At 42.4% G+C, this 22,920-nt stretch overlaps 3 protein-coding genes across 3 annotated transcripts; 1 reads left to right on the forward strand and 2 right to left on the reverse strand.

The window, feature by feature from the left end:
- Nucleotides 1-1,251: 1,251 nt before the first annotated feature.
- Nucleotides 1,252-19,175, forward strand: Spn85F (Serpin 85F). The gene is made up of 4 exons (XM_065220657.1): nucleotides 1,252-1,820; nucleotides 12,182-13,181; nucleotides 13,244-13,379; nucleotides 18,963-19,175. Exons 1-4 carry the CDS (start codon nucleotides 1,348-1,350, stop codon nucleotides 19,097-19,099), a joined length of 1,746 nt encoding a protein of 581 aa, XP_065076729.1. The 5' UTR covers nucleotides 1,252-1,347; the 3' UTR covers nucleotides 19,100-19,175.
- Nucleotides 19,109-19,968, reverse strand: LOC135700224 (uncharacterized). The gene is made up of 3 exons (XM_065220668.1): nucleotides 19,849-19,968; nucleotides 19,331-19,782; nucleotides 19,109-19,268 (listed from the first exon to the last, which is right to left on the reverse strand). The coding sequence occupies exons 1-3, from the start codon at nucleotides 19,904-19,906 to the stop codon at nucleotides 19,179-19,181; spliced, it is 600 nt and encodes a 199-aa protein (XP_065076740.1). The 5' UTR covers nucleotides 19,907-19,968; the 3' UTR covers nucleotides 19,109-19,178.
- A 1,503-nt stretch (nucleotides 19,969-21,471) lies between these two features.
- Nucleotides 21,472-22,547, reverse strand: LOC135700179 (uncharacterized). Its single transcript, XM_065220597.1, has 5 exons — nucleotides 22,472-22,547; nucleotides 22,274-22,416; nucleotides 22,032-22,203; nucleotides 21,806-21,969; nucleotides 21,472-21,735 (listed from the first exon to the last, which is right to left on the reverse strand). The coding sequence occupies exons 1-5, from the start codon at nucleotides 22,545-22,547 to the stop codon at nucleotides 21,472-21,474; spliced, it is 819 nt and encodes a 272-aa protein (XP_065076669.1).
- Between the last annotated feature and the right edge of the window lie 373 nt (nucleotides 22,548-22,920).

Raw genomic sequence — 22,920 nt, forward strand, 5'->3', positions numbered from 1 at the left:
TCCATATATTCTTCATCTTCTTCTTGGTTTTTTACGCTTCTTCAACTAAGTGCTCCCAAGTTATTAATTGAGAACTTTCTATGTCAACCAATGCATAAAATTGTGTATTGTGTGGCAAGTACTATTCCCCGGAATGTCGAAAGAAAAAAGGGGGAAAATGGTATGCAAGTGTCTGTCTTTCATGCCCAAGTTGCAATGCATTAGGTATATGAAAAACGTGACGAAAGGGGAGAGTGGGGCTAATTTTTCCTCAATTTACCGTGACATAATTAAAGTACGTCCCCTAAACAGGTGGTTCTTTTAAAAAATGCTAATTATGATTCAATTCAATTCCATTCAAATGTTTTGCCAATTATGACAAACATACACCATTTATTCACTTTGCGTGTGAATATCCGGAATCAATCATTTCAATAAGTTTGGTTTAAAAAAGCGTTTCTATCGTTTTTGCCTAACTGCCTTGATACATTACGAAACAAAGTACACCTATAACCATCGTAAGAACTAAACTTTGTTAAAATAAGGTTCAATATCACCTATGTACAATCATATTGAAACACCTAGGAAAACCACAGTGAACGTCCTACATTCTACTGGGTCCTATCATAAATGATGTACAGGCATCAAGTTGTTTTGGAGTGTCATCTTCTACTACTTCATACGTAGGTAAGCACCAGAGGTAATGTAGGCACAATTCATGCAAACCATCATTTGGCATATGAACATCATTTCCCCCGAAATTCCACCGCTATAGTTGTACAACAGTCACCAACTACTTTCGCGCGCGCGCGAACCTCGCAGGTGGAATGACTTTGCATACACAAAAAAAAAAGCAAGTCCCAATTCCAACAGCGTACAGCAGCTATAAGAAGGTGTATAGAATGTAAGCCAAAAAGAAGAACCGATAATAATGGATCTCCTCCCATCTCAATTTTATTTTTATTGGACACCGATGGGGCTGCTTTTATAGGCAATACCTACCTGCCAAACGGTAGTATCGGCATACAACAGCAGGGCCTAAAAAACCACTTATTCTTCGCGAACCAATGTGAAGTCCATGAGTCTCCAGACAGAAAGACAGATGAGTGTGCAGAACTGTGACCCGATAGCGCGGCGCTTGGTTCTAATCGATCGTAAAGCCATCAATGGACGCGGATCGGATCGGCGGTGGAATGTGGAGAAGACTCCGCTCCGATATGCACAAAGAATACAACACGAGTATTATAAAAGATGTTCACCGTTCCAGAAACTAGTTAGTCCGTCGCGTTTTGATGCCGAGTCCGGTTGTATCGAAGTTCGTTGATTCGTGTCGCGCATTTGTCGTTCTCCAGTGTGGATGGTGTCAGGATGGTCACTACCAGTAAAATCCTACTGGTGGTCACCACGTGCTACTGGACGCTGACAGCTGGTCAATATTATAGCATAAATCTCGGTGGCGAAGAAGCTGCAGTAGCTCAACCCGTTCCACCACCTCCGTCCGGAGGACCAGTGCAGGAAATACGGCCAAAGATTACACCGCTGGACGCGATGGTTGACAAGACCAATCATCTGGGATTTCGGATTCTGTATCTTCACTCCAAGGGAAACAAGAACAACATTGCTTTTTCGCCATGTGCTCTGTCCAGTATTCTAGTCGCATTGTACGAGGGTGCCGACGGGAAAAGTGCTTCGGAAATTCACGATAGTCTGGTGGTGCCGTACGATAAGGATATTCTACGGGTGGGCTATCGTGACATTCATCGCCGATTGAGGAGTTACTTCTATCGGAAGGAGAACCTACTCAGTGGACTGAGTTTGAGTAGTGAAAACATTACCATACGGTGAGTCAAAAAAAAATGCCCTATGGGTTTCTGATCACCATGATATACGAATACAATGAACCATGCCTATATTTCCATGATTGGATAAGTGACTGTTGCGGGGAATCAGGCCACGTCTTTTTAGACAGTACAATTCTTCATTTAGACTGATAACTTATTGTGTTGTTTGATAATACTTCGCTAATTGAGAGAATCAATATAGTTAACAATATACACGAGCAAAGTCCAGCATCAAAATGACAAGAAATCGAAATCAAATATCAACATCAAACTGAAATCATAATTTGATTTCAGTTTATGCGATTGACAAATTTGATAACAAATGTTGTTTTCATTTAGCTGCACATTTGCTCTTCAAAAATATGTTGTTGCAATTTTGTTTCAATGCCTTAGCAGAACATCAAATTGAATACTCGTTTTGTTATCAACAGGAAAAATGTACATCAAAGTGATTTTTTTCAGTTTGCCATCACTGATAGCAGAATTAATTTTCAAGGTGATGTCACAGGAAGATTTGTTTGCTCTCAATTTTGATATTTTAACCGTTAAAACGACCAAAATTTAGTTTTCAATTTGGTCTCAGACTTTACTCGGGTAGTAATCGACATTACTGATTATAAATCATGGCCCACTTAGTAATGGAACAACATCATTTGGGTCATTTCGAATTAGAATAAACGGATTTGAAAACGGTTTTCACTAAAGTGCATTCTGTCCTTATATTTTAAGAAAAAAGTACGAAACGAATTACTCATCGCGGTTTCGAAGGAATTCTCGAACTTTTCCTGTGAGGCTTCCGGTGCGTCGTCAAGGTTTCCCTGTACGTTTTGAGCACTCGCCATACGATGTTTCTAGGAAAATTCAACACTTTTGCCAGCTTGGACGCGGATCACGGACAAAAATACACTGTTATTTTCGTTGTTGTTGTGAACATTAATAAACGTCTAAAGCTTCCGAAAATGTCCACTAGGAGCACTGTAATAAGCAACAGAGTTTGTTCCATTACTAAGTGGGTCATGGTTTAGAAATACAAAGTAAGTCGAATACGCCGTTAACATTGAATCAAAAATGATGAATATGCAATGGTCGATGCACTGGAAAATTAACTACCGGCATTTTAAACTAGTAGTAAATGTTATGTGTTTTAATGGTTGTAATACAAGCGCTCAGTGATTAACATTAAATTTAAATTTAACTCGTGGTTAAAAGTGATAGATGCACAGGCAAGAAATTCGATTTTGATAACCGTGACTGAGTTTCTGCTGAATCACCGGTTGATCGCTCAGACAGGGATTTTCGAAATGTCATTTTTAACTCCAGGTCATATGTAACTCGGCAAATGGAATACAGCCTAAGAGAGTATGTATTTTCATTGGTGCTATTTTTGAAAAGATCTACCTCAAAAACTGTTGATTTTATCTACGGACGAGTTGTGAAAAATTAATTCAAAAACCTGGAAACAAATATACACTGAAATTTTTTAGAAATATTTCTTAGGGAAAATGAAAGTCAATTAGATACTTTAAAAAAAATAGTTCTGAGATGGTGCAAACTGTGATATATTCGAAATTCGCTGGTTGACCCACCAGCTCGACCCAACCTGGACCCAACTAACGAATCCTGTTCATTAGATGGTTAAAGTGATTGAGAGCCAACATTTCTGGATTGCATCGTTTGTCGTGGTTGTACAAAATCACGAAAAGCAGATTCAACGGACGCGGATTGCGGGAAATTAATTTATGCTGAGGGGAGAACGTTAAACTTTTGATATTTAGGGGACGACGGGTTAGGTTAGGTTACTTTATTAACGAGACTTTCAGCCAGGCTGGCTCATCTCTGGGGATCTCCGAGGGGGTCTCCGGGAAGGACTATGGGGCGCCAGAAGGGAGTCCTCCTACTACAGAGTTATTCAAAACGGGGTGTTGTATGCTGTCTAATTTGCTGTAAGAGAGGTTCAATGGTTGTTTGAGGGTGGGTTCTGTTTGTGCCGTAGGTCTATTGGGGTCAGTAGTTATGGTGCATATGGGCCTTGGTTGTATCATTGGTCAGTTTAGGGTCGGTAATCCGGGTGATAGTGCGGATGGTCGGTCCATGATGAAAAGGAGGGTGCCACCGGCTTCAGTGAGGTATCCGCAGCCGGCAGCGAGCACCGAAGTGGTAGTTATCAAACTAGGTGGAAGAGCTCTGCTTCTTTAGGAAAACCTAGTAGAGCAGCGGTCCGGCATGCGTTATTGCTGCGTGCGTCTTTTACACTGCTTGGAATCCCGTATAGCTCTCTTGCTTCCTGGTATTGGGGGCAGTGAGATAGGAAATGCTCAACAGAGTGATTAATGCGGCATAGGGAGCAGGTCTTGTAGAAATCACCGTTTCCAATGAGGTTGTGGGAAAGGCGAGTGTGACCAGATCTTAGGCGGGAGAGGACAATTTGGGAGCGATAGTCGGCTGGATTCTCCTATTTTCCCGTGCCTCCTTTGATTTTCCTGATGAAAAGGTCGTGGGAGTTAATTCAGTCCCTATTCCAGGCTTCCCAAGTGATGCTAAAAATCCTTGAGGTCTGGGCCAGGGACTTTACGCGTGTATAGGCACATGCACATATGTCTACCGGAGAAAGCGAGATAATCAGCTTCCACAATGCCCTGGATTCCACAGGTGGGGCACTCGAGAGGATGGCCTGAAGGGGTCTACGGGGTAAGACGGCCACCCTAAACTTGAAGTAAAATTCAACCAAAACTGTATAAAATTGCCGCGATACATTTAGTGATTATTGATCTATTGAAAAAATCACGCCACCAGTGGTAAGACGGCCACATGGAATATATCATGATCCTGGCCGTATAAAAGGTTACTGTCTTCAGCAAAATTGCACGGTGGATAGAGAACAGTAGTACAGAATTATCTCACCATGCGGCGTGCAAGTCAATTTTCTGCTTAAAATATATCTTGAGATCTTTACTATTTAGAATGTTTCCGTCTTCGGGAAAGTTGTTCAGTTGATCAATATCTTCTTGTGAGTTAGTTAGTTCAGAATTCTCTTATTACGTGACGCTAGTCTACGTATGGACTTCACGTAGATGCCCTGACTTCGAATATGGTGAGGATTTCAAGATATAGCTTATATATATAGAAAGTTCACATGTAAACTAGCGCCGCGTAGTGAGGGAATCCCTAATTTACTTGTGCACCATCACCATTTGGAATGCCTTGATCATCTTACCTAGTCCTAAGCCTAGTTTTATGGATTGACTACTCTTACGGATGTTCCGGATTTTTTTGTGGATCCTCCAGGGCCTCCATATCACGAATTCATACTGATGACAAATCTACACATGTTTTCGAAGAAAGCCAGATATATTTCAGAAACGAAATATTGTTATTTGCGCATTCAGTTTCAACCAACCAAAGGTGGATTGTCGGAGCAAATCTGACATGGGATTGTAACATCCAATTGCAGGGCGGGTCGCTTTTTTTTCAAGCCAGTCAGTGTCTCTTTTTAAGGCCTAGTCACTAAAGTCCTCTTTTCTTGTAATCAGTCACTGTTTTCAACTATGTTAGCGAGAATGTATTTCAATATTGATCATTCGTCTTTCACTGCGTAGGATCTGAGGTAGTCCAATTGATGCCGATTACATGGCTTATTACAAGTTTTTAATTTACTTTATGAAAGATTAGAGATCTTCAGTGAAGTCCCATTAACTTCACAGTTACTCCACAACACTTGTAAGAACTTTACAGAAGATCATAGCGATGAAAGGAAATGCTGGAAAATAGTGGAAACTTCAGGCCAATCAGGCCTTGTTGTCCTCTGCTGTCCGAAGAAGTCGTCTCCACTCTACTCGATCCATGGCCACACTTCGCTTGCCTCGTAGTCTGCGAAGCGTCCGCAAATCACCTTCTACTTGGTCGATCAAACTTGCCCTTGCGCACTTCTTCTTCTTATTCCTGTTGAGTCGCTTTCGAGAACCATTTTCACTGGTTCGTCGTGCGGCATTCTTACGACGTGCCTAGTCCACCGTAGTCGCCCATTTTTTCAATGTGGAAGATGGATGGTTCTCCCAGCAGCTGGAGCAATTCGTGGTTCATTCGCCTCCTGCACGGTCCGTCATGCATCTGTACTCGACCGTAGATGGTACGCAACACCTTCCATTCGAAAACACCACTCCTCCACTGGTCCTCCACGAGCATAGTACAGGTCTCGTGGCCGTAGAGAACCACCGGCCTAATCAGCGTCTTGTGGATAGTCAACTTCGTGCGGCGGCGAATTTTATTCGACCGGAGCGTTCTCGACACGATTCCCTGCCATAATGCGTCTTTGAATTTCCCTGCTGGCATCATTTTCGGCGGTCACCAGTGAGCCCAAATACACGAGCTCATCGACCACCTCGATTTCGTCACCATCAATCTGAATCCGGGGTGGGAGGCTAACATTGTCTTCCGTCATATATTTCGTCTTCGATGCGTTGATACAAATCTAATCCGTCTAGCTTCAGCCTTCAGTCTGATGTACGTGTTTCCGGCATCGTCTCAAAGTTCCGTGCCATGATATCGATGTCATCGGCGAAGCCAAGAAGCTGGATGGACTTCCTGAAGATCATGCCACTCGTGTCTAACCCAGCTATTCTTATCACACCTTCTAACACGATGTTAAATAGCAGACACGAAAGTCCATCAGCTTGCTAAGATTCAAAGGGACTCGAGAGTGTCCCCGATACTCGAACAACGCACATCACTCGATCCATCGTTGCCTTGACCAATCGCGTCAGTTTATGTGGAAATCTATACTCGTGCATAATCTGCCATAGCTGATCTCGATCGATTGTGTCGTATGCGGATATGAAATCTATGAACAAATGATGTGTGGGCACGTTCTATTCACGGCATTTCTGCAGAACCTGCCGAATCGCGAAAATTTGGTCCGTGGTAGCGCGGGCACCCATGAATCCCGCTTGGTATGGCCCCATGAACTCTCTAGCAAATGGTCGCAGGCGGCGGCACAGAATTTGGAAGAGTACCTTGTAGGCGGCGCTCAGCAGTGTGATCGCGCGGTAGTTGCAGCAATCCAACTTGTTCCCCTGTTTGTAGATTGGGCATACGACACCTTCCATCCACTCCTCCGGTAATATCTCCTCCTCCCAAATCTTGGCAATTACCCAGTGCAGCGCTCTAGCCAGTGCTTCCCACCGTATTTTAATAGCTCACTTGTTAGTTGATCTACACCAATAGCATTGTTGTTCTTCAGCCGACCGATCTCCTCCTCAACTTTTTGAAGATCATGGGTCGGTAACTTGTCGTCTTTTGCGCGTGCTCCAAAGTATGTTGCCGTGCCACATTCGTTTTCTGCTGCATCGCCGTTGAGGTGCTCGTCGTAGTACTGCTTCCACCTCTCAATAACCTCACACTCGTTCGTGAGAAGGTTACCGTCCAAGTCCTTGTACATATCGGCTTGCGGCACGTAGCCTTTGCGCGAACTATTTGGCTTCTCGTAGAATTTCCGTGTGTCGTTTACGCGGTACAGATTTTCCATAGCCTTGCGATCTCGGTCTTCCTGCTGACGCTACTTCCTTAAAAAAACCGAGTTTTGTCTATTCCGCGCTTGTCTGTATAGCTTCACATTCAATCTCGTATGGTGCTGCAGCATCGCTAGTGCTGCATTTCTTCTCCTCTACTAACAGTTTGCATTCGCCGTCAAACCAGTCATTTCTTCTGGCCGGAATCGCAGTGCCAAGTGCCGCTACAGCAGTACTACCTATGGCGGAACGGATGTCCCTCCAGCCATCTTCAAGAGTAGCTGCGCGAAGCTGCTCTTCCGTGGGTAGTGCAGCTTCCAGCTGCTGCGCGTAATCCTGGGCAACTCCAGGGTCCCGTTGATCAATGTTGAGTCGCGGCGTTCGACTTCGACGGGTGTTATGCACCGTCGAGATTTTTGAGCGCATGCATACTGCAACTAAGTAGTGTTCCATATCTATGTTCGCACTGCCGTACGTGCGGACGTTGATGATGTCAGAGAAGAAATTCCCATCGATTAGAACGTGTTCGATTTGGTTTTCTGGAAAGTGGAAACTTCAAGTAAATTAAATTAAATTGTGAGTTCTTATAAAAAAATACTGCGAAATTCAGAGTAGTCTAGAGAACTTTGAGGAAATTCCGAAAAATTTTGGGCAGTTTTAACAATTTCACGAATTTCTAGACTACTGAAGAAGTTATGAATTAGAGTCGATAATTTAAGGTCAGTTCCACGAAGTTAAGAAAAATATTAAGAACTTGAGTTGAAATCATAGAACTATATTGATTATTTGAATTTCGAAAACTTCACAGAAGCGCAGAGATTTTCAAAAACCATTCGCGAACTTCATAGAGCCTATGGAACTTAAGAGAATATCCGAGAATTTAACAAAGAAGTTTAGTAATCTAAAAAAATGGAAATTTCAGGGGGAGTTCAGTACCATTAGTCACAGATAATTAGCGGGAAATTTTAAGAAGTTCTCAAATTTTCAGAGAACTTGAGAGATGTTAAGACAATTATAGAGGGGTTCACGTAAATTCAGAAGTTCACGGAAGCTTTTCAACATTTTTGGGACAGTTCAATTAAATTCAGAGCAGTACAACAAGCTTCATGAGAACTGCAAACACTTTAGAAAAGTATCGAGAACTTCAGGAAAAAACAGAGAACCTCAAAGCAATTCCGTTAACACAGGGGCGATTCCTCCATATGTGCAACATGTTCATTGCACACGTGGACCTCATGACTATTTCAGAAATTTTTTAAATTATTAAAATGTTCATAATTAGAAGGGTTAGCATTCGAAAATATTTACATACTGTTTCCAGGCCAAAAATGACCGCATTGCACTATAGTGAGAAAGGTTAGAATGCACCACGGTAGTCATACAGTTGCCCATTCCATATTGATGTATCGCCAAGCGCTTATTGTATCATCACGAAAAATATTGGTACCTATGCGACAGCATATCTCACGCTACGCCTTCGTGTGTCGTGAAAGCAACAAGTTCAACTTTATCCGTCGTACTGATACACTCATAAACGTATACAGATGAGAAGTAATACACGTAATTGACATTTCAGGCTGCAATATTTTGTAGCATCATCATTTGCAACGATGAACAGGCATTTTTTCGTATGAATGGGAATACAGTGGAAGAATCTGTCACTGTGTGAGTGGTTTTTCTCTGTCGAAAAACGCCCTCAGTGTGCATCGAAGAGCTTGAACCGTCAGTTTTATGAATGGTTTTGTTGAAAAAGTGTTTGTAGAATGTTCAAGCTCAGTGGTGGTTCCGAATTTTTAGCAGCTTTTACGGTTTCTAAAACAGTGAGACGTAAGTTGCAGATAGTTTTTACTATGTATACACTATACAATAATTTTATTGTACTTATTGATACATATTTTATATTTCAGATGGCATCAGAAGTCCAAATTGAATGTGCTGTAGCGTATATTCTTGTTCGACCATTTTCTGCGCTAACCATGGAGAAAAAACTGCTGGTCGTGAAAAAAGCCACCCCCTAACCTGACATGAAAAATTTGAAGTCGTATTATTCAAAGTCAGGAAAATCTATGACGAGAAACTTCAACAGATCATCGTACAGCAGTCACAGGTGGCTATGCGGATCGGAAAAATTGAATAAAATATTCTGTTGGCCGTGCTTGCTATTCCATAGCAACCAAGACCGTGGTGTATGGTCAAAAACAGGCTTCACTGGTTTGAACCATTTGTCGGCGGCATTGAAAGTTCATTCGTCATCGAAGGACCACATCGATAATGCCATGGCCCATAAAACGTTCGGAAGGATCAGAATCGATGAAGCTCTTGACCATGCGCGGGAAGTTGCCAAGACAAATCACAATTGTATGGTGACCAAGAACCCGAAAGGATTGAGAACCCTCATAGATATTGTGTGTTACCTGGGGTCCCACGGATTGGGCTTTCGTGGGCATGACGAAAGAGAGGTTTCTAACAATAGGGGCAATTATAAAGATTTTTGCTCATTCGTTGCTAGTTTTGTAGAGTTTATTAGCAAATCCAGCGTCTTCACCGGAACATCAAGTGCTATACAAATCGACATTATAGAGTGCGTTGGAAAATGCCTACTGCTACAAATCAACAAAGAAGTCGATGAAGCTCCATATGTTGCTGTCATGATGGATGAAACGACCGATTTTGGAAGATTGGCTCAGCTATCATGTGCGCTTCGATATGTTAAAAATAACGGTATGTACGTTTAGCATTGTTGTTTGCTTTTATAAATTTATTTATTTTTTGATTTTTTATTTGTTTGTTTAGGTGCTCCTGTTGAACGTTTTGTTCGTCTTTGTGACGTAAGTAGTGATAAAACGGCCCCCGCTCTGGCAGGTGAAGTGGACTCAATTGCTATCGAATTTGGTCTAAATGCTGACAAGCTTATCGCACAGAGCTACGATGGTGTCGCGGTTATGTCGGGTGAGTCGGGAGGGACGCAAGCCTTGGTGAAGAAAAACTTCCCAAAGGCTGAGTACATTCACTGCAAAGCACACATCCTAAACTTGGTTTTGCTGCACTCCTGTTCAGAAGAAAAAAGAAATGCAAAGTTTTTCAAAACGCTATCGTCACTTGCTGCATTTTTCTCCCAATCCACAAAACGAAATCAAGCATTAAAGAAATATATTGATGCTAAAATCCCCAACGTATGTAGAACCAAGTGGGCCTACACTTCAAGAATGGTCAACGTTGTAAACGATAACTATGCCGGTATTATAACGTGCCTCGGAGATTTGTATCTCGGCGATATGAATTGGGATGGAGATACGTGCACCAATGCTCGAGGATTGCACGGATTCTTGCTGGATTTTGAAACATTTTTTTTCTGAAGGTTTTTGCAGCACTATTCAGTTTTACTGACGTACTCTACAGCGTATTGCAACAGAAAGACTTGGATGCAATAGAATGCATAAAAAAATGTCCGTTCTTGCCGCAACGAGATCGAAGTGATGAAATCGATCAAACATTTCGAAAATGTGTATGATGCCACTATTCAAGTTCATGGAGGTGACGACATGTTGCGGAAAAAGACTAAATCCTTTTATCAGGCACTTTATGAGACATTAACCGATCGCGTTTTGAAAGAAATGGACAATCGGTTAAAATCATTGGAAATCATTAAATATGTAGGGTTGCTCAATAGTTCTAAATTTGGAGAATACTATGAGTGTTTTTCTCAACAGCTGTTCGATTCATTGACCAAATTATTCGGCAATAATTTTGATGTAACAAAATTGAGTAATGAGCTCAAAGTATTTTATTCACGAAGCGAGTTTTCCCCTAAACTAAATCCGTTAAGGAAATGGCAATGCTAATTGCCGAAGAAGAGTTGGAGGATGTGTTTTCAGAAACAGCGAGACTGGCAAAGTTGATTCTCACATTACCGAGTACAACTGCTACCGTGGAGAGATCTTTCTCCGCAATGCGTCGGGTGAAAGATTATATACGCACGACTATGGGAGAGGATCGACTGTTTTACCTTATGTTAATGGCTGTGGAAAAAGATTTGTTTTCAGATTTACAACATAAACCAGGATTATATGACAATGTAACAGACTTATTCGCAGAAAAAGCTGTTGTATAAATAATCTTTAAAATGTACATAATAAAGTCTCATGATTAAACCTTCGCAAGTTTTTTTTTATTATTGTATGTATACAAATAAAATATAGGTTGAACAGGTAGCTTGATAGGTCACGAATCGCCCCTGCGTTAACATTAGAGAAATTACATCAATTTGAAAAAAAAAGTTTCGAGAACTTTAGAGAAGATCCATGATCGTTAAATAAATTGAGGAAACTTTTAAAAGTCCGAAAAAGTTCAGAGAAGTTTAAAAATTTGATTAAAAGTGTTGTAAGTGTCAGGCTATTTTCTCAAACTACAAAAGAACTTCAAGACAGTTTCATTAACTTCAGGAAAAATTTGAGAACTTTCAATTAGTTCTGGAAACCTCAAAATAGTCCATTCCATATTCAACTGAGATTTCACATGAAAATTAACTTGGAGTTCTCCTCAGCATACGCTTTGTAGTCTCCCGAAACTATCATGGAATTATTCTTGAAATTCACTTCGTACCCTTCTGTGAAGTCTCTAAAAAATAAACTTAAAATACTTCTACCAAGTCTATCGAAATATTCATAAAAATGTCGTTGGAAATATCCTCCGAATTCAATTTTCTTTGAATTTTCCTCGGAATTACCGTGAAATTCTCTTAAGTAAGAAACCCGTTTGAAAGATTCTCATCATGCTAACTTTTGCAATTGTTACACCTAGTGAACGTACTGAAAAAAAATCAAACTCCACAACTAATAACTCATCTCTTCCTTCCAGCCCCGAATACGAGTCCATCCTCAAATTCTACGGCTACGATCTGGAAAATATTCCGGAAATGAAAATGCAAACAACAACCATCGCTCCGACATCCCCGGACTCAATGGAGACCACCACATTCCCAGCCGACTACATGACCTCCAGCGAGGAGGAACAATCCACCACGGAGTCCACTGCGACGAGCTTCGACTTAACCATGGGTTCAGCAGAGCCGGAAGAAGATGGAACAACTACCACCGAATCGGAACAAGAATCCGAGGAATCTGAAACGACAACAACAACCGTCACCGAAGGTGGCGAACAGGCGGAGACTACCACCGTTTCTGAAACTGAGAATACAACAGAGGAGGAAACGTCGGAAACACCCGCCGAGGAAGAGCAAACTGAAGAGCCAACAGAAGAAACACCAACGGAAGGTGGTGAAAAACGTCGGCGAAATCTGCGGAAGCGTGGGCAGAAGCAAAGCCAAGTGCAGCGACGACAGTCGCATCCGAATTACCGTAGGAGGATGCTACGAGTCAGACGAAGCCCCGAAGAGTTTGATTTGGTCAGTCATCAGCGATTCCTGCAGAATTTCTTGCTGCAGGACGTAACTACTGCGTCGCCTTTTGCAGCGTTCCCTGCTTTTTCGGAAAGAGCCAACCAATTCCAGCAGGATCGACTCCTGGATGACACCATCGAGCATAACTTCTATCTGAGTGAAACGGAAACGGTCAAGGTTCCTTACAAGATTTATAATACCATTCTTAAGTACGCATACGTTGATCGACTGCAGTCGACCGTACTGGAATTGGAGCTTGATTCCGACGACTACAAGCTGATCATCATCCTTCCGGATTACGAATTTGGACTGGGGAATCTCATGAAATTGCTTCAGATCGGAGACAATGTTCCGAATCTGAGAGACATTGTAAAGCAGATGGCACCCTCGTGGGTCAAAACGATCGTACCGAAGTTCACGTTGAAGGGAAACATCATTCTGACCAGCGATTTGCAGAATGTGAGTCGGAAATTGACATGGGATTGAATGTTTGTGATGGAATTGCCTACCTTTCTTTTCAGATGGGAATCAACGACATCTTCGAGCCTACGCGAGCCGACTTCACCCCCATGACGGAAGACCCGCTGATCTACGCGAAGCACATCGAGCAATCAATCAATATCAACATACGGACGCAATCGTTGCAGCAGCTCAAGAGTAATTAGTGCATTTTTGTTTTACTTTATTCTGCTAAATGTTTCTCCATTGTGTTTAAAGATATGCCTTGTACGGAGGTGTGTCTGCCCGACCGACGCCCGAGTAGGCATGTTAATTACCTCGCAGGCCGTCGTGTGTGGTGCTTCAGTCTTTAGTTTTAGCTATTTAACTATCTTGGCATAGAGTTTAGCAGATTTTATGAGGGAAATCACCTGGATATCAACTCTTATAATCCGTATGAATTCAAATTAATTCAAATGACGAGTGTCTACGATTCATAAGATTCATTAAGACGAGGGGGCACTGGCAGAGACAGGAGGGCACCCAAAATGCCTTGCTGCTTCCTTTCTACCTCCAATATATTTTAAAGGTGATCAATCGTGACCTCAAACGCCCTTTGGTTGCTTTGAAGGCATCCAAGTTTCTAAAGATGCTCCAACAGCCTTTCTACTGAAGTTCAACTTCCTTCAGCATTTAACAGAGATCACTATCCAGCATATGGGGTGCCCTTCTGTTGTTTTGGTTCCATCCAAAAAAATCACAAATTTCCTCAACCGCCTTCTTGTTGCAGTTAAGCCACTCACCTTTTTAAGAGGTGATAAATAGTGACCCGCAACCTCCCTTTGATAGCTTTGAAGTCATCCACAGAATTAGCAAACTTCTTATAGAGTCCCAAACACAGCCAAAGTCCAAATCACGTCTTTCGGGTAAAAAATCTCCAGGATGATTAAATAATCCCAGGATATTTTTCCAAGACTTCGAATTGATCAGGAATTACTGCGAAGATCTCCAACTGTCAAAAAGTTCCGATCACGTCTCTCCGATATTCTCGCATATGATACCAGCTAGCTTTGAAATTGTTTCTATTGGGAGTAGGCAATTCGAACATCTGGTTCGGTTGACGGTTAGAAGTAAAGAGGGAGATTTTTTAATTCAAATAAAAAACTAGCCTACTAAGATGGACACAGCTTACAGGTCTTCAACACTCCTCCTTAAGCTAGCGTCTTCAAATATACAATCCCATTGCTCTTTGGTTACGTTCAAGCTTGAATTGATCATTTTGTCAAGCTTCTGCATTCATGTTCCATCAGATGTCACAGCTGTTGTTTACGGTGACATCTATCGGAAACTAGACACAATCTGTTTTCCTATAGTTGTTCACAGAGGCTGCAGTGCAAAATATGTCTGGTACCTCTATATATGCATTTAGATTATTATTCGAAGTCCCTCCTTTTTTACACATTCTGCACACAAAATAGCTCACCCCTCACAGAATTTCCCGCCGAATTTTATGTATGGGGCGGGGCATAAAGTATCTTTTGCGCAGAATATGTAAAAAAGGAGGGACTTCAAATGTTAAAGCAAATGCATATATAGAGGTACCAGACATGTTTTGTAGTGTCAGGTACTCTATTTTGTAATCTGTGAAAGGGAAATCACAAATCGAGTGTCAACAAAATACATGGCATGTTGAGAGATTGAGCTCGTGAGAGAGAATTTCTCTCTCAAATTTGATTTTTTTTTGGCTCTCTGGGGACTGGTAGTAAAGCAGGTAAAATTGTATGGGGAAAAATCATTTTTATTTAATTGTAGCTTGCTTAACAATAATTTCCGGGAAAAAACTGAACGACAAAGTCCCTGATTAATTTCTTTAGGTTGTCGTACACTTTTTTTGACCTGAATATGCACCGAAAGCGAATTATTCCCACTTCTCTCAATTTCTATATGGGGATTTTTACCATTTCCTACCAGCAAAACAGCGCCATCTCTGTGGAAAATGGTCGAACAAAATGATTAATTGTTGAAGCGGCTTTGTTAAACCATCTGTAACCTGGTCTTCTGTCTTGGCGTAGTTAAGTTTGATAATTTTCCGGTCCAACACATCACGGATGTAATGGTGCCGGATATCAATGTGTTTCGTCCGGGTGATGTATCCGCCGTTCCGCGTGATACAAATTGTTCTCTGGTTGTTACAGCGCAACTCGATCGGATTTTGTTCGCCAAACTGCGACACCTGTCCTCACCATCATGACGCGTACAGCACCAAGATACTGCTCCTCCTTGCAGCAGGAATACATATCCACTTGTTGACCATCTGTCGTCCAGATCAGACGCCCAGACCGCATCGGGATAGCCAACGGGCAAACGACCTTCAAGTTGCAGTTGTTGAAACGACTCAACAAGTTCACAGCGAACAGTATGTCTGGACGGGTACATCAAGCATCGGCTTCCTCCACAGTCTTCGGCGACATCTCCTTTGACAGCTTTTCTGCGGTGTTCATTGTAGTGGTTACGGCCTTCGCACGCTGCATGTTGAACCAACGCAAGATAGAGTCTGAACCTGAACCGTCCGTACGGGTGATACGGATGCCCTAGCAGCTCGTCGCAGGTCCCAAATCCTTCACCCGGAATGTACTGCTTAGCTTGGTCTTCAGGCTGTTCTTCAGCGCGACATCGTTGGAGAATATCAGCACGTCGTCAACGTGCACCGCAACAAACAAAATCTTCCCATCTTCGATCCAGTAGTACAAGCACGGATCGTATTCCGATAGTCCCAGCTACTCCAGCGCGGCGTCCAGTTTGATATTCCAGACCCTACTGAATTGCTTGAGACCATAGAGTACTTTGTTCAAACGACATACCAGCTAACGTCCCCGGTTTTCACGAAACAAGGCGATACCGGCGAGATACCGCAGTCACCACAGTGACGAACGACAGGAATATAAGTTTCGTCGTACTCCACCCCCTTTTGCTGTGAGAATCCCTTTATAACTATGCGAGCTTTGTAGCGGTCAACATTACCACTGGCGTCGTGCTTCGTCTTGTAGACCCACTTGCACTTGATGGCCGTTCTGCCTTTCGGTAGCTCCGTCAATGTCCAAGTTTTGTTGTTGATCAGTGCGTCGTACTCCTCGTTCATCGCCGTCTCCCAGCGTACGGAGTCGTCTCTGGATAGTGCCTCCTGGTGTATCACCGGATCATCATCCAACCTCCTAGCGTCGGCGTGAATTGCGGATTAAGCCATTCCGCTGAACTGGCCCTGGCACTTCCAGAACAACATGTGAAAAGGGCATACAAGCTTTTTGTAAACAAACCTTCTTATTCCCTTTTCTCGCCACCCATATAACACCAACGCAAACCTTTAACATCACCGGGTAGGGAACACTTTCTCCTTCCCGATGATATTGCTGGTTTGAGTGGGCGACCCTCGGTTGGCGAGAAAAGAGCCTACAATGGTTTGTTTACAAAAAGCTTGTATGCCCTTTTCACATGTGGCTCTTGACTTGACATTTATCATACTTGCCTGGTAGCCAGTGCTCCCGACATCTACGCCTCAACACCTGTGACTGAGGTGGATGTGAAGATTGTCGCAGTGGGAGCACGGAAGTCACGACAAACGCAGAATTTGTGGACATGTTGTTCTCACTGCTGCTGTCTTCACTCTCATCGGTTGCTTCACAGTCGGTGAAAAACCGTCTTCTTCGGACACATTGGGCTGCGATTCGGGGCTTCGTCTAGAGACAGCGAAACGATTTTCTCGATGTCTAGTTGTACCAGTATGCGACGTCGTGGGACTTCTTGCTTCGCTTTATTACCTTCACAACCCAAGTAATATTGCAATTTTTATCGAAGTTTCTAAGCAAGTCTAAATCATGGTCTTCAGAACCCTCATAAAAACAAAAATTTTTACTTGAGAATTGACTTCATCGATGAAGGTGACTTCTCGACTCTTGGTCATGTGCCCTTTGGTGTCCTCGTCAAAAACAGTCAGAATACGCTCGCGGGAGTTTGGATCCAACTTTTCCCTTTTCGGCTTCGGAATGAACACCATCGTTTTGGTTCCAAATACTCGAACGTGGGATAGGTTTAGCTTTTCCCCAGTCCAACCCTCTTTGGGAGTGACATCGTAGCCATGCGTTGGAGATCGATTCAACAGATATACGGTCGTAAGGAAAGCTTCCGCCAAGAAAGCTTTCAACAGTCCTGCTTCGAACAGCATGTTCCGAGCACGCTCCACAATCGAACCGGCTCGTTCTGCCATGCCGTCCTGTTCCGGAGTGTAGTCGTTCGTCTTCTGATGCCGTATGCCGTGCTACTTCAGATAGCCTTCGAAACCATGGTTCACATACTCCTTCCCGTTCATTCCAGACTGCCGCTCAGTCCTTACGTGGAATTCTTTGAATGCCTTCAAAACCGTCTTTTCGGACTTCGATTTGAAGAAGTACACCCACATGCGCCGGGATTTGTATCCAGAAGGTCCCGAATAAACGAGCTCAACTTTTTGGCTCAGCTCTGGTACTATCTTCGGTCCCAAGCTAATCGATTCACCCCTCGAAACATAGGAAAATCCACTAACCCCTCATTTTATCTGTCAAACTTTCATAGCGAATCAAAACAAACATAGTGTAGTACTGGATTTTATACTATAATGGGGTACGTTAGTCGATTTGCTTGGGACCAATAGGCTGGTCAAGTAGTGAGCCAATCTAAAATCGTTAGTTTCGTATTGATTGTTGGTATAAGTCTTTGATCACCTGAAGATCCTTTGAATAATTTCTTGTCTTCTTTCAAGAAGTTCATAGAACTTCCGAGAAGTTTACTTTTGAGCGAGGTCAGTCTGATTTAAAATAAAAGTATTGTGCGATGAATTACCGAATGGACTATTTTCCACTAGCCCAAATTTAACACGTCCGAATTCATGTAGCTCGAATACTACTGAATGAATAGTGCTTTTGGGTTGCACCAACAATCAATACGAAACTAACGATTTTAAATTGGCTCTTGACTAGCCTATTGGTCCCAAGCAAACGATTAACGTACCCCATTCTAGTCGAAATTCTAGTACTACACAATGTTTGTTTTGATTCGCTATGAAAGTTTGACAGATAAAATGAGGGGTTATTGGTTTTTCCTATGTTTCGAGGGGTGAATCGATTAGCTTGGGACCGAAGATAGTACCAGAGCTGAGCAAAAAAGTTGAGAATGTTTCTTTGGGACCCTCTGGTCTTAGAGTTACCTCTATGGTTGCACTGTGAAGTTTTAATTTGAGATTTTAAAATTGACCTTGAGACAATTTATGGGCTCTGGGATTTGAATGTTTGATAAGTTATCAGAATCTAATATTTTAGAGAAAATCCTTCCTTCTTTTAAACATGAGCATTTCTCTGGAGAATTTTGTTTGATGGAAAATCAGAATCTATTATCAGACATTTCAAAAAATTTACGAGTTTTCTACAAAGTTACAAATACTGGGCTCAAAATCAGACTATTTTCAAACGATTCAGGCTAATGGTACATTCGGGCTAGTGACATTCGGGTAAATGTTATAGAATCGATTTTGAGACTCGAAATGCCTTTAAATCCTCTGAGCGTTTGTATTTGGTTCTATTGATTAAAAGGCGAATTATGTTGACATTTATTCGACAAACTAGGATATTTACATTTTGCCATTGCATACAGAAAAAAACTTCAACTTTAGGTAGGTATAAGATTTTTGACTATTCTGAGTTATAACATTGCTATCCCCAGGAACGTATGTAATGGTCAATGTAATTTATTTATTTATTTATTTATTTATTTCAGGATTTACGTCATTATATAAAAACCCAATCGAACTGGCCATCAACTACCCATTTCTCTTTTGCATCTTGGATAAGGAGCTGGATCTGGCGCTCATTACCGGTCGAATACTGAACCCACTGAACTCGAGAATACATTAAGTTTAAAAAAAAATCAACCGACCATAATAAACAATGATTATGTTAAAAAAAAACCAGAAAAACAAAAATCACCTACCTTCTACTGTCGCTGCACCAGAATGCCCATTTCGTATACCCGTTTACGAATATCCGGGCAGCGACAGAACCCGGCGTTGGAACCTTCACAGTACTGAAAGAAAACCCAAAATTGTAGGCCAAGACAGGGACAGGGCTTTTTCGTCTGAAACCCACCTGAAATAGTTCCAGGATGGATCGCGCCTTCAGATTGAACAGCCTCAGCTGCATACGCAAAAACTCCGCCTCCATCATACTGAGCGACAGCGTGGTCTTCAGATAGGACAGTTCCATATTATCCTCGCTGATAACGCCGCACTGTGCCAGAAGAGCCAGCTCGACTTCGTTGAAATTAGCAGTCGGGCAACCGTGGTCGGCAAATTCCAACAAATCAGGAACTTGTTCGTGGGAAACGGAAATCGGCAGTGGGCTGGGTGCTGGTGGTGGTGGAGTGGCCATCGCCGGTAGCATTTCTCTATACGTTTCCTGTACAACGCGAATGGGATTGTTGTCCAGTGGAATCGAAACCATCGGAATCGGTGGGGGTATTTTGGCTGGGGTGAGCACTTTTGCTATTTTACGGCAGTCCGGTTCGTCGATCAAGATTCCGGAAGTGGTCAAAATTTCGCCTGAAATCAGTGAAGTTATAATACCTATGGCGTACATTTGAGGGGGATTGCGGATTCTGATCGTACTTAGGACCGTGTAGGCTACAGTAGGTGTGATTTCCAGGTATCCCGTTGGTTGCCACATTTTTTAGTTAGATTGCGGATCTCCACACAGTTTACACTATAACAGATAAACTCCGCCTCACAGAGGAATAATTACAATTACAATTACAATTCAAGACCAACAATTGAAATGGCCTTAACTCTATTTTGTAAGCAAACCTTGTAAGGCCATTTTCTCGCGAACCGAAGTCCACAAAGGCAAATCAACATAATGAACAGGTAGGGAAAATTCTGCTCGACCCGATTGTGGTTAAGGTTTGCGAATGAAGGTTTCGGTTCGCGAGAAAATGGCCTTACAAGGTTTGTTTACAAAATGGAGTTAAGGCCATTTCAATTGTTGGTCTTGAATTGCAGAGGAAGAACAAACTTGCTGCGCTTTTCCGTTTTGTTATTAGGTTCTGCAGCGTGACGTCACGAATGAACTCAGTTTTAATAGGCTGAACCTTTTTGACAGTTCAGTGGTACTGTTTACAAGCACTTAGTCGTTTTTTCGAAATTAAATGTTCTAAAATTACCGAACTTTAACTTGAAAATTGTCGAGGAACAGCGCGATGAAAGGATGTTGCTCGTGGACAATGCAGAAGTGTGGTTTACATCTCACTGCAGTTTGAAAAATTATCGAGAAAATCTACCCAAGAAAAAAACGACTAAGTCCATGTAAATAGTACCACTGAACTGTCATCAGATTGAGGTTAATCCCGACGGTGCAAAACCTAATTTTTGTTGCCTCACGGCAAATTAATCTAACTCATTTGAGTATCGTCCACACGGCGAATGAGAACGACCCAAATTTGAGTTTAGTTCACTCATAATCGCCAAAAGTGCAGGAACTCAGCGATGAGTAAAATTTGTCTCTGCCTATAGGAGGTATAAATTTTGCCGTACATATCGACAGTGAGCATGCATAAGGGCGCAAACGCGATGATCGAGTCTCTTCGTTGATTTTCTCTTTTGTTAATAACTCGCTAGATTTAACGTTTGTCTGTGCGTTTGCTGTTGCTTTTGATAACCAATACAACCTGTTACAACTCTGCATTGAACAAATTATAGAAAATTGTTTCGCTTAGCTGTAGCAATGCAAAGAGAAAATCTATGAAGAGAATCGATCATCGCGTATATGCCCTTATGCATGCTCACTGTCGATATGCTTCTTCTTTTCGTTCGAAACATCCTTCTTATTCTGCGAGGCACGTGACTCTCTGTCACCGGTGAGGAGCAAATCAAATGGAGAGTTACCTAATACGAGGTGACTATTGTCACCTCACCGGTGAGAGAGAGTTACGTGACTCGCAGAATAGGTGGTATGGCGGAATCACATTTAAGGGATGGCCGCACTGGCATCCGATATCGGACCGTCCGATATTTTTTGCGGCGGTATGAGAGAGACACTAGTAAATAGTAATTGTACCTTTAACTGCAGTTAAAATTCACCCATATTCTTATTTTCGTTCGATATTATTATAGACACCTCCATGTTAAAAAAAAGTGCTTTTCTGCACTGTTTTGGTTGTAACGTTACATAAAATCAAATTCAAAGGATAAATGGCAGCTAGATTTGCGAAATTATCGTCGTCTCCCGATGCCGACTCACTCCAAATGCTGCACCCGCTCTTCCAATACATTTAAGTACTGCTGCATGGTCCGTACACGCTTGAGGCACCCGGATATACGCTTCCGGTACTGCTTTTCCTGCTCAACATAGTCGGCTTTCATCTTCTGGTTAGCTTTTCTGGCAATCTGATAGCGCTCCCGATAGTACAAGGCATACTGATACCATTGATTCTGCTGAAACATATACAAATTCTGCGGAGGGACTACCGAATTCTGCGGGTAGGTAGCAGTTTGCTGATACTGGAAGAAAGTTAAATATACGATTGATCGATTTTTTGTTTTGCACACTGAATCTGAACCCAATCCATACTTCCGCTTTGATGGAGTTTACTGTAGGCTGATCCAGACTCTTTGGACTTCCGGGCTGAGGTTTATCGTCGTTTGCTTTAGCTTTGCAACGAGCGTGGGAATTTTTCAACAACTGCGCTATTTGAACTTCGAAACATTCCTGACTCTTGTCCGGAAACCAAGAGGCTGCAATTTCGGTGATTGGGGTGACGTATGAATTTTTCGAAAAAATATCAACCAAGTATTACCTTTGATGGCCATCATGATTCGCTGAAGGTCGGTTTTCATCGCACAGTTGTACGTTCCATTTTTCGTGCGGATGAAGCCAATCTGTCCCAGAACGGGATCGGTAATAAAGTTCCGGAGCATCTCACTCAAAGACCCTTGATAACGGATCGTAAGAACCTGAAGGTGCGCCAACTAAAATTTATAAGTAGTAAAAGGCGTAAAGGAGTGACATTGTGAAGAAAAAAATCCCGCTTTCACTTACCAAGCACTCATACTGTTGCACCGATACGATCCTGTTCTCCAGCTCGATCAAATGCTGAACGTCCCGGATCGGAAGCATACCGGCAATGATCGACGCGTCCGTAGCGATAAGTGGTCCATTGGACGAGTGTACATAATGTTCATCTGGAAAAGGACTTTGAGCTGTTTTCGAAGAAACTGTAGAGCAGAACCAATTTACCGGAGGGCCACCGTTCGGTACTGGCAGATGAAAGCGTCTTCACGGCCGCCACTGAATCTCCCCCGTAGTTGGCCATTCCGTACTGGAGAGGTTCATGTAAAGTTTGCTTGAAAAACTGCAGATTCGATTCGCCGGAAGGGCCAGCTGAATAGCTTGCAGTTGGATACTGCTGCGCAGCAAAAGTACCGGCGAAATACGTCGAATATGGATACATTTTTTTAATAATCTTCCGGGAGTGAGCAGACACTAGATGCACGAACTACTCCGCACTTGAAGAGTCGCATTTATTCGATTTATTCACGCAGCGTACTGCGCGTCGTGCGTGTTGCGTTTTGTCGTTGGGTGTTATCGTCGTTATCACATTCAAATTAAAATCGCGTACGCACGTGCGACAAACATGACACATAATAGTATTGGGCGATTACCATCATCCCACAGCAAAAAATATA

This window comes from Ochlerotatus camptorhynchus, unplaced genomic scaffold (assembly GCF_037179485.1).
Source record: "Ochlerotatus camptorhynchus isolate MF236.1 unplaced genomic scaffold, CSIRO-AGI_Acam_v1.1 ptg000130l, whole genome shotgun sequence".
Taxonomy (NCBI): Eukaryota; Metazoa; Arthropoda; class Insecta; order Diptera; family Culicidae; genus Ochlerotatus; species Ochlerotatus camptorhynchus.